Source organism: Sinocyclocheilus grahami, unplaced genomic scaffold, assembly GCF_001515645.1.
Source record: "Sinocyclocheilus grahami isolate Dianchi unplaced genomic scaffold, SAMN03320097.WGS_v1.1 scaffold1300.1, whole genome shotgun sequence".
Taxonomy (NCBI): Eukaryota; Metazoa; Chordata; class Actinopteri; order Cypriniformes; family Cyprinidae; genus Sinocyclocheilus; species Sinocyclocheilus grahami.
The window spans coordinates 41,694-56,693 of NW_015506479.1; the positions used below are offsets into that span (position 1 = coordinate 41,694).

At 38.1% G+C, this 15,000-nt stretch overlaps 1 protein-coding gene across 1 annotated transcript in view; it reads left to right on the forward strand.

The window, feature by feature from the left end:
* LOC107568987 (glutamate receptor 3-like) overlaps positions 1-15,000 on the forward strand; it is a 68,532-nt gene that overhangs the window by 38,617 nt on the left and 14,915 nt on the right. The window contains exon 11 of the mRNA XM_016254986.1: positions 10,390-10,637. Within this exon, the coding sequence (XP_016110472.1) occupies positions 10,390-10,637 (248 nt within the window). The remainder of the gene's footprint in view (positions 1-10,389; positions 10,638-15,000) is intronic.

Sequence of the window (15,000 nt, forward strand, 5' to 3'; positions counted from 1 at the left end):
CTGACTCTCAGCTGATCCCCATCAACCTATGGGAATACGATATCTATCTAAGTATTCATATATAAGGTCCCCCAGTATTATCAGCAGTTTTCGCATTGCTCAATAGCTAATTACCCTCCTTCATCCCCAACTCCTCCTCTGTCAGTCAGGATTCAGCCTTCTGATTCTCCTTTGAATCAGACTAATTCTAAAATGTGTACATAACATTATTGAACTTTAACAATATCTGCAATACATTTATCTTGGTTCTGTTTACCCTGGGGGGGGTTATCGCTGCTCTCCCTGCTCTCATCCATGCTAGGCTGCATGGATGCGCAGGGAGTTCTTGCCCAGAACGAAACCATACCGCCAATCCAAACTGTATGCTAATTGTCAATCATCTTTGACGATAGTGGTCCTGACAGAACTATATATCACACGTAACTCCGCAAGCTGCATCCAGCATGACTCCCCAAAGCATGAAAACACTTCCACAGCTGAGGAATTATGGGAAAGGGTCACTAAACCTTATACATTATACAGAACAATATGTCTGGCCTTGAAATTAAAAGCACCTCACGGAGTGAACTTTCAGGACCTTCAGGCAAAAACTCTAGGGAAACACAGGCTGATATGCCTGACAGTTGTGAGTTAATGAATAAAATAACTCCTAGCAGATGCTTTTTGATTATCTAATGCAATGACATTCGCACATACTTTTTAGAAGCGCTGTACACTGAGTAAAGCTTCCCGGTGAGTAACAACTCAAGCAGTATACTGCAGAAAAGCAACGGGCAGTTTTAGAGAAATATGTTCCCTCTGGAAAGCGAATGATTCAGAAGTAAAGCTCTAGTGGAGAGCGAGATGGTGCGGCTGATATGAGGTAGATGTCAACAGCACCATAATAAGCTCTGTGGCGAGGACAGAGATATGAGGAGAGGCTGAGAGATGGGTATGATGAAAGCAGCCTGCAATGGGTGGAATATGTTTACTCCGGACATACAGCTGCTGTACAGTATATCGATTAATACACAGATCAAAGAGTGTTAGAGCCAGGGAAGGACTGTTTGTAATGATTCCTAACTCTAAAATAGATCTAATTATCTATTTTCTTCCAGTTTCTTTTATAGCTGAAGAGGTCAAATATACGTTGTCCATAATATCCGATTAAAGGGACAGTTCACCAAAATGATAATTTGCTGTTAATTTACTCTTCCTCAGGCCATCCAAGATGTTCTAGGTGACAGTAAAGGAGATTTTTAGCTGAAACCGTGCTCCTTGGTGATTCATAAAATGCAAGCTGCACATTTTTGAGAAACAAAAAAAAAGCATATCAAGGAACACAAAATGAATACCCGTGGCTCCAGACGATATATTGAGATCTTATGAATTGAAACAACTGGTCTGTGTAAGAAATTGAAGATTATTTACAACATTATTATCTGTGATCCAGAGCCTCAGGCAAGAGTGATGCTCTGGTCCGCGAACAAATCATTATTTTGAATTGGTTCTTGTTAGTGAACCAGTTCACCTCTGATCAAAAGAAGCATTCAATTTCAGCATAACCAACTCAAGAACCTTATAGAACCGCAAAGGGTTTGTGGTTTTTAAGCAAACATGCTGCAGAGATCCTCAAATGTAAAACGATCTTCAAACTGTTGAGCATTTTCTCACATCAGTGGCATGTGTGACAACAGACTTTAGCAGCAGATTTGTCCCCTGTACGACAGAGACAGCGCAGCAGCTTGAGTCGAAAACTACCTGTCTTCCCAAACGTGAGCTAACAGTCTTCAGAAGCCTCGCTCCTCAACCTCTCATGGCCCCGTAGAGCAAGAGCAGCAGTAAACACTTTATTTTCCATTGGAAGTGACTCTAATGTGAAGTTTATATGCCAGGCTGCGTGTCTGCAGTGCGGTGACAGTTTCATTTTGCGAGCTGAATGATATGACCCCCCCAGCTCAGCACAAAACTGAAGGGAGGAAAGAATGGCTGAGCTTTCAACTTCACGTCACTCTTGCTGCATCTCTACTCCTCTATCTCAGTTGTTATTCGCACGTCTTCAGTAGTTGAAGTGACATATTGAAGTAGAACGGAGACAGTTTCAGAGCAACAGCTCTATTTTGAACCAAATTAGTATTGTAGGACTGTCTCGCCTCGAAGGAAGGTTTAAACGCTTCCCATTATAGCTGAGGTAGTACAGTGTAAGCATGATGTAAGCATGTATCCTGTGAAACATTTTTTCATCAACTAATTTCATTTAATATCGATTTAAACCATAATATATTTTCATTTAATTGCAAATAACATGCAATTAAGTGTCTGAAAACATTACATTCAGTTCATAAGCATAAACTAAATTTTTTTTCATAAGTACCTTTTTAAAAGTATGCAGAAGTGTATTCAAGGGTCATCATAGAATACAATGGTACTACTCTGGTAAATGTCAAAAACACATGGTATTACCATGACAAAAAAGGTACTATATTCAGTATAGATAACATCCATGGGGACAGTATATGCTTCTGAGTAGGAAGACAGTTTTGGGACATATCCCAGCACACAATTTTCAGTGTACTATGATTTAAGGGGCACTAATTATCATCTTGAATACTATTAGGATAGATGGTATGCCAGTTGGGATGCAGCAATACTTTTGTCATGCATTAACTTGAAAACACTTTTCAGAAAATAATTTTTAACATCTTTGACTTTGAACTTGCAATGAGTGAAGTACAGTCTTCATAGATGTTTCACAAATGACCTCTATTGATATACTACTCATGCAATATTTATTGTGTTGTTATTGATAGGATCTGGATCTAAATATTGAGTTGTCAGCTATTCTCTGTCAGTAGCACCATATATAAAACTTTTCTAAGTATGTCAATGTCAATGGAGTTGTTTATCGACTTTTGATGCAGTAAAACTGCTATTCATGCAGTTTCACTTGATAGCATTTTAATTACGGATAGCGATGTATCCATTATTAATAGAAACCATAATGTGGACGCTGTGGGCTTTGTGTTGAGTAGTCATCTTGATTCACAGTTAACAGCACTTGTAATGACAAAAAACCCAGTATATTTGAATGCAATTGGAGTTACCGGCTGTGACCTTGTTGAATTTAACTTGTGTTTCTACCGAATTCTTTAGATCCTCCACCAAAAACATCTGTTTTGTACAGAATGAATACAAATAACTGTAGACACTTATAAATTAGTGTCCCATTATTAGCAAAATGAGGGATATGTTATATGAAATAAACCACATGAATGGTAGCTAAAATGACTGTAAATTTGAATGTCCCATAAGTTTGACATCCTAGATTTGTCATAATTTGGATCCTTTCTACCCTTTTCTGCAAAGTGTAGTGTTGAATGCATTCGTCAGCCGTACAACCCTGTTACACAAGTGTTACACACTTTTACATCCTGTTACACAACATATTCTGGTGTACATTGCATTTTTTCCCAAGAAAAATGTTTCTACTTTAGCTCTAGAACATCCCATAGGAGTTCAGTGATTATACCTAATGATGGAGAAGGTAATCTTAGTCTTTAATATATAGTCTGGATGTGTGTTTTGGGGAATATGGGAATAGACATGCAATATATACAGCAGCAGTAAAAACAGCCTCATATTCTTTAGCTTGTATATGATCGCACACAACAATCATTTGATATAACGACTCCCGTGATAAAACAGCCCATAATGTTACACATCCCCAATCACATTTGACAGTTACTGTACCAACAGATAAAACGGGCTGAAAGCATCCTTTGATTTTATTCAAACATAAACCAGCCCAGATGTAATCAATGCCACTGGACACTTTTCTTTCAGCTTTTCCATTCACCAGATGTGTTTTTCCTTATGTCTTGGCCACTGAACACAAGTGCTTTCTGAATAACAGCCCTGCCATAAACTTCTTTGGTTCTTTGGTGATTTTTAAGGCTCTATTATTGTGTCATTTAGCAACAATCCTATAAGGTGTCCATCTGTTCCTCTTGGAGTTCTGGAAGGAAACCGCTGTGACTTTTTTGCTGATGCAGTTGTCTATGTTGTCATTATTTATGTTCCCCTTGATGCATTAAATAATTCTGCAGTTTTTGCACCTTCAGTTCAGCACTGATTATTTGGCCTTCTTTGAAACTCTACTACTTTAACCTCACTCCCAGATGGGAGTGAGGGTTTAGGGGGGTGAGTGTAACGGAGGCCAGCGGTAGGTGCTGTGCAGGTAAACCTCACTCCCCTGATCTCAAGAGACTCACTAGTGGCTGCAGTCTTTAGCCTCCTTGTTAGTGCGTCCGCCTCCCATGCTGGAGACCCACTCGGAGCGAGAACGAGGTGTGGTGGTGAGGACCCGGGAGAGAGGGGTTACACTGGCATTTTGGTGACAAATGTTTTATAAACAAATTAAATTATATTTAAGTCAATAAACCTGTTTTATTTATGCTGATGTTATAGCTTGCAGACGATCGGTACACACAAGCTTTGCATCTTTAGCTCCGCCCACTGAAAGCCTCCAGGAGCTCGACTGTTTTCCGAGAGAAGTGGTGCATCGGTATCTGTCTGTTATAAATCTGATCAAACTAAAGACTCTTCGGAGATATGAAAGATGCAGTACAACTCAATAGGTACTCAAGATTAACATGAGATTGGCAGAAACTGTGTGTATGTTCCCTTTAAATATAACTGAGTTTATTTCAGGAAAAGAGTAGACTAGTAAGTGAGCATCACCAGTGATGGCTGGCAGAGAGTGTTAGTTCATTTAAATAAAATATGAAGCAACATATGTTTCTGTCAACCTCAGGGAGACACTTGGTCACTTTTAGGTTCCTGTCTTACTGCCAAAAGACAGTGCCTCACGTTTTAAGCTACTATCAAGCCATTTTCATAGGTTTAACATTACATTAACAGCTTGAAAAATATGCTAATTTTACTAGAAACACCAGAGGCTGGAAAAGTAAACAATATTCTGGTATAAGTCAGGCAAGGAAGGGTGGATAGCACACATTGTGAATGCAAAACATTTTGGTTTGCTTCTTTTTCACATTCACACAATTGCAAATTTAATTTGTTATAGGTTAGCATACAAAGCTAATGACAAGCACAAACACTGGGCCACAGTTTGTGGATCTACAAAACATCTTCCTGTTGTTGACAGACATAAAAAGCTGAATGTGATCGATAGTTTTTGGGGTAACACGTTAGAAGTAATGTGAGCTATGTAATCAGATTACTTTTTTTAAGTAACTAGCAAAGTAACGCATTACTTTTAAATTTACAAGAAAATATCTGAGTTATTTTTTCAAATAAGTAACGCTACTTTGTTTTCCCATTTATTCACTGACATCTTTCCTGTCCTATATTAGTATTATTATTATTATTACTACATTAACTTATTAGGGCTATATTTTTATATTTATTGTTATATATGCTTATTTCCCCTTTCAATTTGTGTATCGCTTTACCTAGTTAATGTTTTGTATAATTATGCTAGCATTTGCTAGCCTACCATATATTTTGTAACTAAATGCCTGACAATTATGCCAATAAAGTTTTGACTTTATGATTGCATTTATGCCCGTGTGTGATGATAAATGAAAGTGTTGTGTTTTCATTTACAAATGAAACTACGTGAATGATTAATTCCTCAACTAAACACTATAGTATTTATAATTATGGTCTATTAATTAGCCGAAATAAAATGAAATGCTAAATTTAAACTGCATTCCAGCTAAAATTCCAGTCAGCATAATCAAAGCTTTATTGGCATGTCGAGCATTTACAGTAGGCTATTATTTACAAAAGTATTCAGAACATTAAGTAAAGACATCGAAATAATGGGGGGGGGTTTATATAAACGAACATAAAAACTTAACCATTAATAATAGGCTAATAATAATAATAATATACAAATATTACTGGAAAAAGACGATCAGTTAATGGACTTACAAGACTGTAGGATGGATAAAAATGTTCTCCTGTAGGCCTATTTTATATTATGCACTTTGTAACATTTATTCATGATGAACTTCATTTGAATGCTGACAATCGCATGTAATACAGCCCGGTAGCCAAGGCCTATGTAAGGGAAACAGGTCAATTTAGCTCAAAGGGAATCATTTAAGATTTTAAAGGGAATTAGGACAGAATCACTGTTTTATGGCTGATCACTGAGACGGCCAGCGATTCATTGAACGAGCCGTATAACATAAATTCTGCAATGGATATCAATATCCAAACTATAGTGAAAACACTATTAATTAGCACAGTAACAAGATCGGCAGTTTAAGACATTAACTTGTGAGCACAAAACACAAGATACTTCTCTTTTCAATATAAATGAGGCTTTATTGGATAAATCTAAGACATATAACCTAATCTAACACATGAACACACGTATTCACACAAGTTGCAAAAAGAGAGAAAATTAGGAAATAATGAGTTTAAGAGAATGAAAATGTGAAATCCCAAGTTTACAGCAATATGTGCAATTGCATAGATCTGAACAACCCTCAATCACTTAATTAACCCTCGCATTGAGTTCCTCAATTAGGTTAAAATTTATATTAAATGCACCAGTTCAGCTAGAATCTGGAGGTACTTGCGTTGCGTTGCCTGTACGGGGGTTCCCTTTGTTTTGGTCCTTGCAGAACAGGGGGAGTTTCCCGCGGTCGCTGATTGGCTGGAAGTGTCTTGGTAACACGTGGGAAGCCAGTGGTTGGGCGTTGGCTGACGACACGGAGCTGTGGTCTGAAGTTGAAGTTTAGACGGCACTCTTTTGGAGACAAGGCGTTGGGCAAAACTTAACTCGGAACACACAAAACTCTCAACGGAAAATAAAATAAACTAAAGAAATAGAAGTAAAGTTTGACAAGACTAGGTGGCGTTTCTCCTCATGGTTTTGGAGGAGCTGGCGTGTAAGCCAGAGCACGCTCAGAAAGTTAAAGAAGCATGATTAAAAAGCATAGCTCAAAGCTATGACTAAAAAGAGGAGAGTAAAACAAAGAGCGAGCAAAGAAGAAGGTTGAAGAAGAGGGCCAAGAGAGATTTTTGATGGTGTCCTGAGTATTTAAACCGGGCTGTTTAACACACCCCAAATGGTGCCTCGACCAATTGTAGCTCGGGGTGTTGCAATGTTTCTCCTCCCCATTCATAAATCAACTCTTCTCATCATTCACATGGTTTTGGTTTTCCCGCTCTTGCAGAGTATAATTTTGGACATGATTTCTATAACAAGAATATGATACATTTGACAAAGAATTGATTGGAAGAAACGTTTCAAGCATGAAGATTCAAACACACACATACTAAACATGAATAGGATCCTATAAACTATTCAATAGTTATTCAAAATACATACACAATAAATAATTAAGACCTGATAGTCTGATGTGTGGGTTACATACATGATATGGAGTTATGCATAGAAATGATCAGTTGCTCACCAGTCCTTTTAGTGTCATTTAGATGCATATTTACATGGAAATGCAGTTTCTGTGCCATTCTCTGAACATAAGGACATGATCTGTGAATATATGAAGATCAGAGGTTAAGAGGTCTCTCATAAGGAATTTCAGTCTGTTCTCTGTTGTCGAGGTGGGGGGGAGCCAATCCAAAGAGCTCATGATTGCTATCACTGGTTACCATGTGATGGTCACGCCGTGCATCTCTTTTGACCATTAATCTTAATTACTTGCCCCCAAAATCTCCTTGGAATTGTCAATAAGTGTTATTTTGTTCAAATGCTGTGAGCTACTCAAAGCTGCTGGTTGGTTCAGGCATGGGGCGCCAGGATCTGATTTACGACATCCTGTGTCTTGGGCCTCTGTGGAATTCGGGCTCCTCGTGTTTCAACTGTTCTTTATCAAATCTTACATTGTCTGATTCGGTCTGATATATCCTACACCTATATGGTTAATATAATAATGTAATAATTTATATAATAAATAATATAATAATTTCTTAATTCAAAATAAAATATTAATGAATCCATCTCTGATAATCCCGGGTTGCTATGGTCACGCAGGTTTGTTTACGCATTAAACTCGTGGCCATGAGAAAAATGTCGTTCCCTCAACATAAGAAGTCGTGGCCACAAGAAATGGATGTTGTTCCCTCAACATAGCATCTCGAGTTAATATGACGTTCCCTCAAATTAATATCTCGTGGCCACGACATATCACGTTCCCACAAGTTAATATGTCGTGGCCACGACAAAACTAAGTGAACCGAACATGTCACCTTACGGGCACCATAGAAAGGGCCTTTACAGTTGTCAAAAAAAAATTCATAAATATAAAAAATATACATGTAATTTATTGTTATTATTTTATATAAATAAGCAAGTCCAGCCCAGGAGCCCGTTCTTCTTACGTCGCTTATTACATCCGAGATGAAATGTCACATTCAAGATGATAGCATCGCGCTAATCAGGATCTGGCTAATTTGGTTCTTCGAACGCACCTGTTGTTGATGATTAGTATGGCTGGATTGAGTTATCTGAGATAATTGCGCATTCATGGGTTGGTTTAAAAGGGGCTATGTATTGTAGCGTCTGGACCACTCAAACACACAATATATATTTTGTTAGCTAGATTTCACAAATACTTTGTAACACCCCAGGACGCCGAACAGGACCCTGGTTTCATGGTAACCCGATACATTTACAACCTTGTGGAATGCGAGCCGACTCTCAGCTGCATTCTCCAGAAACAAGGGGCACAAATGCACAGTAGAAATTGACTTTTCTACTAATTAATTCATAGGAAAACCTTTCTTTGAATGAACACATATTCTTCAGGCCATTGTGTATATTATTGCTGTTTTGTATTAATCTGTTGTACGATACTTGAAACCACGATCAGCAATGCAGCGATTGTCTGGCGGCAAGACCGCAACGTCGTCGTCGTCTTGTACGATTTAATGGCGGTTGACAAGCCAACTTATGGTGTGTTACCGCCACCAACTGGACTGGAGTGTGAAGCATTAACGGGAAAGAGAAAAAAAAAGAAAACAAATCCATAAACCAACCGGTAGTATTATTATGAAATTTGAATTCTACTTTCTAATCCTGTTATCTTCAGATAACTAAGAATTTCTCTCATAATACTTGTCTGTCCTGAGGCACAACTTAAAAGATTTGATATAGTGAAAATAATTACTCCTATGTTTCCCAGTTTCAGCAACGTCGTCGTCTTCTAATTTTAGTGGCGGTTGGCAAACCAACTTAAAGGTGCATTTACCGCCACCTACTGGACTGGAGTGTGGGCAGCAAGACAGCAACGTAATGACATCATATAATTAATAAAGACACCTGACGAAAAACTTGACAAATATTTTGACTTTTATAAGGAAACAGCCAAGCGAACAAAACTACATAAATGTTATAATAGATAAATGACATGTGCACTGTTTTTATTTTATTCAAATTTTTTACATGATTCCCAATTATTTATATTCACGATTTCTAATATTTGTACAGGCTTTACATTTTTATTTCAATGTAGTAATTAGTAATTAATTTAATTTTATATTTGAACAGATTTGTTACGTGACAGCATTAATTAAAAAATCTCCTGCGCTCCACCAAGCCACTCCTATAATATCTGTCACCACTCAAATTAATGCACGACTCCACATTATCTGTATAACATGTGTGCAAGACTCAAATACAATTATGAAGTAATAATTTTATGACGGATAAATCTTTCAGTGAGTAAAACTGGCTGTGTCTATAGTATTAAATACTACACAACATTGTCATATTATCTTTAAATTATTTTTAAATGATTATCATTTTAAATTATTGTCCCTGGATTAGTAGGGTACTCTTGTAATAAAGTAGCAGTGGTAGCGGACAGATTTTAAGTATCAATTCTGCTTAAAAAGATGCAATCTAATCCTGTTTACATGAAATACGCCTGATCCCGAGCAGGTTTAAGCTCACAGACCTGTTGCTATGACAGCAACTCCGGGATGAGCTTCAAAGAACCAAACAATCCAAGATCATGCCAAATCATCAACAATCAAATCCAGCTAACTGAGTTAGCGGCATACGAAGAACGGGCCCCAGGTGACAAAAAATGATGCAAAAGTAACGTAATGCATTACTTTCCATAAAAAAGTAACTTTTTTTTGTTATGGAATAACGCAATATTGTAAAGCATTACTTTTAAAAGTAACTTTCCCCAACAGTGGTAGAACTAATCAACTAGTCAGTGTATCACATACTCTGCAATCCTATTGTGAACTAAATACACAATGTCTGTAATTCTGTATCGTTGTTATGTTTATTATCAATTATTAAGTTATATAAGACATGATGTGTAAATGCAATCTTTGTGCACTTCTTGGATAATGATATATGGCCGTATGTCTGTTTTTCTTGTCTCTTTTGCACAGCGTTCAAAAATAGCAGTGTATGAAAAAATGTGGTCGTACATGAAATCGGCCGAGCCCTCCGTCTTCGCCAAGACCACGCCCGACGGGGTGGCACGGGTACGAAAGTCGAAGGGCAAATTCGCCTTTCTTCTCGAATCCACCATGAACGAATACATTGAGCAAAGGAAGCCCTGCGACACCATGAAAGTGGGCGGCAATCTGGACTCTAAGGGCTATGGTGTGGCGACCCCCAAAGGCTCAGCATTAAGGTGGGTGGAATAATATAACAATATTCTCCATGTTGTTATAGTATTCCACCTACCCTGATGTCCTGTGTTGTCATTTCCTCCTCCCCTCCCTACCTCCCTCCCTCCCTCCCTGCCTCCCTCCCCCAATCCCCCTATTATGACAAAGAGGTAACAGTATAATGCATTATGAATGTTATTTGATTTACAATGATGCTTCTGATCAATTCTCTCTTCTTTAAATGTTTGTCTTCTTTTCCAGTTTTTCAACCAGATATTTTTCATTTCGAGACTTATCAGTGGCTATTTTAAGCAATCATTTCTCATTTGTGTGTGTGTGTGTGTGTGTGTGTCTGCGTCCCTTCCCGTCTCTCTTCTATCTTTTTTGTCCTTCGATCTTTCTCTCGCTGACTCGTGTGCCTGTCCTTCCTGACTGTCGTGTTGTCACTTTTAATTTAACAGTTCAACGGTTTTTCAATTTAGCTTGTAAAAGCTGCGCTGTCACTTGTGACGAATGTTAATTGCATGATGTTTGTTGTTGTTACTTTTCTTCTCAATGACAATGTCCCCATCCCGCACACTTCAGTTTGAAACAGCGTAACCCTCCATGCCACCTTGAATATTTAATAGTTTCTTTGCTTTGAGCGTCTCTTACCTTCATAGTCGTGAAATTCTTAACCAAATTGTGCTCTTTCAACCATTCTGATTACTGCTATAATTGACTCTCAGTAGTAGTAGCTCACCGTATTCAGTAATGTTACCATTACTACTACTATGCTAATGCAGTAGATTGCTCACAGACCTGTGCATTTTCTTACAAGTTATGTTTTATTGTTTCAAGAAATGCTGTTAACCTGGCAGTTTTAAAACTGAATGAGCAAGGCCTGTTGGACAAATTGAAAAACAAATGGTGGTACGACAAGGGAGAGTGCGGCAGCGGGGGAGGTGACTCCAAGGTCAGCCTCAATGTCACCGAAATCGGGTACCATAGTACAGAGTAATCGGCAAGCCTGTTATCCCTGAACCGAGCCAAACCAAACGACCAACAAAAAAAACATGCATCCTTTCAGTGATCCCACAATATCTGAGAGCAAAACCAGAACCCTGACTTGGCTAACAGAGGAGAGAAAATGACCAGTATGATTTTGTCCTACTGAGGAGAAGTCACTTTGTTTTTCTTTTACACACTTCACTTTAGCGTAGCGTCCACACACAGACGTTAGTGATGCTGTTTGGTTAGCAGCTGGAGCTGCGCTAGTTCATTAGCGATATTAGCGCTGAAGACTGGTGAACTGTTCGTGTTTTAGGAATCGGAGAAAACATCCGCCTGGCAGACAGTAAAGAGAGACTCTAGATTGCCTTCTCGCTTTGCTTCTGCTAGGCAGCTGTCCACGAACGGTAACATAGTCTTCTTATAGTTTTCACCATTTATGCCAGAGGTTAAAGGGGAAAAGTGTACAGTCTGCCTAATCAGAAATCAGAGCAATGTTTTTAGTGGTACACTTTTTAGGGGAAGTATGTGAGGACAAATCATTGTAGCATTCAAGAACATTCATGTCTGACATTACTAACAGACAGCGCAGATCAGGACTGGTAAAATCAAACAGTGGGATCTGAGGCTTGAGCGGCTAAGAATAACACACATACATGAGCATTCCCATCTCCACACCAATCTGAACACAGGATCAGAAATCCATCGCTTCATTTGATCCTGGCTATTTGTCCTCCCTCCACTAGGCCGATGTTAACCCACTCTGCAGGGCATATGTAGGACGTGTTGGGCCCAGTCCAGCCCTTATTTTGTACTCATGTGGAGGTGAAGATTAACTGATGTGCTACCCTTAGACTTTCCAGTTCAATTCACAGCATTCAGAAAGGCCAAAATCACTTTTATATGGAACTGTTCTTGTTGTTTGTTTTGAGAATAATGGTTAAAATGAGGACACACATGAAGAGGGCTAACAGTGCTTTTTCATGTGTGTCCCAGACTTGAAATTGTACAAGATTAAAAGCCTCATTTTCAGGACCTTCAGAGTTTGCCGAAGTAGAGCACGGATGTAGTTTGTATAATAAAAGCAAAATAGAGTATACATTTTCTCGACATGTAAAAGGATTTATGAAACCACTAAAAGCATTTCAATTTAACTGAAATTTCTTGCGCTCCACCATAATACTTCAGTGTGCATTTGCATAACATTTTGGATTTTAAAAGCTAGCTTTCTCACCACTTAAAATATACTGTGGTGGAATAGATTTTTTTAAATCTAATTTTTGGGGAAGATTTTTCAATTGATTTAAAGTCAACTTGAAATGGCATTCGCAACCCATTGTAATTCCGTAATGTGACATTTCTGGGTGAAATTGTGTGATGATTCTTGTTGATTGTTCAATAAGAATACAAAGATGCAAGGTATTTGCTTTTATAGCTATTATAATTTGTATTAACTAACTAGAGTTAAATTACTGCACTGCCTGTTGCATACTAAGATTTTAGAAATCACCTACGCTCTTAAAAATAAAGGTGCTTCACGATGTCATAGAAGAACCTTTTTGTCTAAATGGTTCCATAAAGAACCTTTAACATCTGAAGAACCTTTCTGTTTCACAAAAGGTTTTTTGTGGTGAAAAAAGGTTCTTCAGATTACAAAAAGGTAAGAAAGAGATGGTTCTTTAAAGAACCTTTGACTGAATGGTTCTTTTTGGAACCAAAAATGGTTCTTCTATGGCATCACTGTGAAGAACCTTTTGAAGCACCTTTATTTTTAAGAGTGTAGATGACAAAAAGGCAACCCAGGCTTAATGAAATAACATGCCTCCAAAAATGTACCTATACATACAATTCACTGCAGCTGAAGTGAATACTAGTAGCAATAAAACACCATTCATTTTCACACAAATTATGATTATGGGTTAGATTTGTTTTTCATGCACAATACTAAGTTATGACATAAAAAAGTGCATGATTCATAAACTAATACAGTATCAGACTGTCTCATTATCAGGTTTGGGTTTAGTGTAAGTTGTTCATTAATTGTAATTGTAAACACATTAGAACTTTAACCTTTTAGCGCCATTCAGCAGATGTTTCGCTTCTGATACGTACATCAACCATTGTTGTTGTAAAACGTTGCCAGACTCACGCTCATCTGTTTTGGATAAACCTGAACGTTTTATCGCCACCCTCTGAACATTTCACTATAAAAGTGTCGCAAAACGTGCAAGAAGTAACGTAATCATAAAAAGTCACCATAAGCAACATTTTGTTCCAATGAGCCTGGGTTGGAAAAAGGCATAAAAATGCCCACATAGCTAGTATGGCCTGCGTGACATCAATCAAAGGCAAAAACTTTTTCTGAGGAGGACCAAGTCATTATATTTTGATAATATAATAATAAAAAAGATTACCTTTTTTTAAAGAATACTGTGCACTAATGAACCAGAAATGTGTATATAGACAAAACATAATGCCAGTTTTGATTTCACGTTGACTTTAATTGTCATTTATTTTCCATAGTTTCCTATTTCGTGAAAGTGGGGCCTCTCTAATAACGTCTTTACTAGTTGTTAGGGAGCAGGTTTTTCAGTACAAACAAAAGCATTGTGCCCCCTGCCTGTGGATGAAGGTGAAAGGTTATGTGAGCTTTCATAATCACCTTCTTTGTTCCAGCTCTCTGTTTTTGCAGTTTGCAGTGATTTGAAGCCCCCATTAGTCGACACGCAGTGGATGGGCTAGCTCTAATGATCTAATGCAGTGAGGCTGCAGTGGCACGTCTGGACCCAGCCGCACAGCCAGCTGTGGAAAAACACAACAAAAAGAGAGAAAAACAGGAGAGAAATCCACATTAAGCCACCTGCGACAAACCGACATCTTGAGTCACACAACCCGTTCTCCTCTCGGCCCCTGGCAGCCCGCTGCCATCCTCGCTGCTGATAGCGTTCCCACTCCAGTCGCTCCAAACGCTCTGAGGATAATTGCATTGTTAATCAATGTCTCTTCCCAAGCTAAAAGAAATGTTAGGACCATATAGCTAAATCAGCAGCAGCTATGAGAAATGTAAAGAACATTTAAGTGACTAATTATGTCTAGACGAGTGATGGCATGGCTTTCAATTTTTAGAGGTTTACATTACGTTCTAGAAAAAAATATCGTTCTCTAGCAAAAAAGTCAACATGAAATGATAATCGCAACATATGTGACTTGCAATTAAATGTGATATTTTACAAGGAAAAAGTGGGACTTTATTTCATTTAATAAGAACTGAATGCATATCATGGAAAAATGCTGAGAAACACTGCAAAAATAGTGTAGTGATTTGCTTTGAGACAGAAATTGCTAGTAAATGTCACAAACAATTACAAGATAATGGCAGTCAACACATATTCCAGT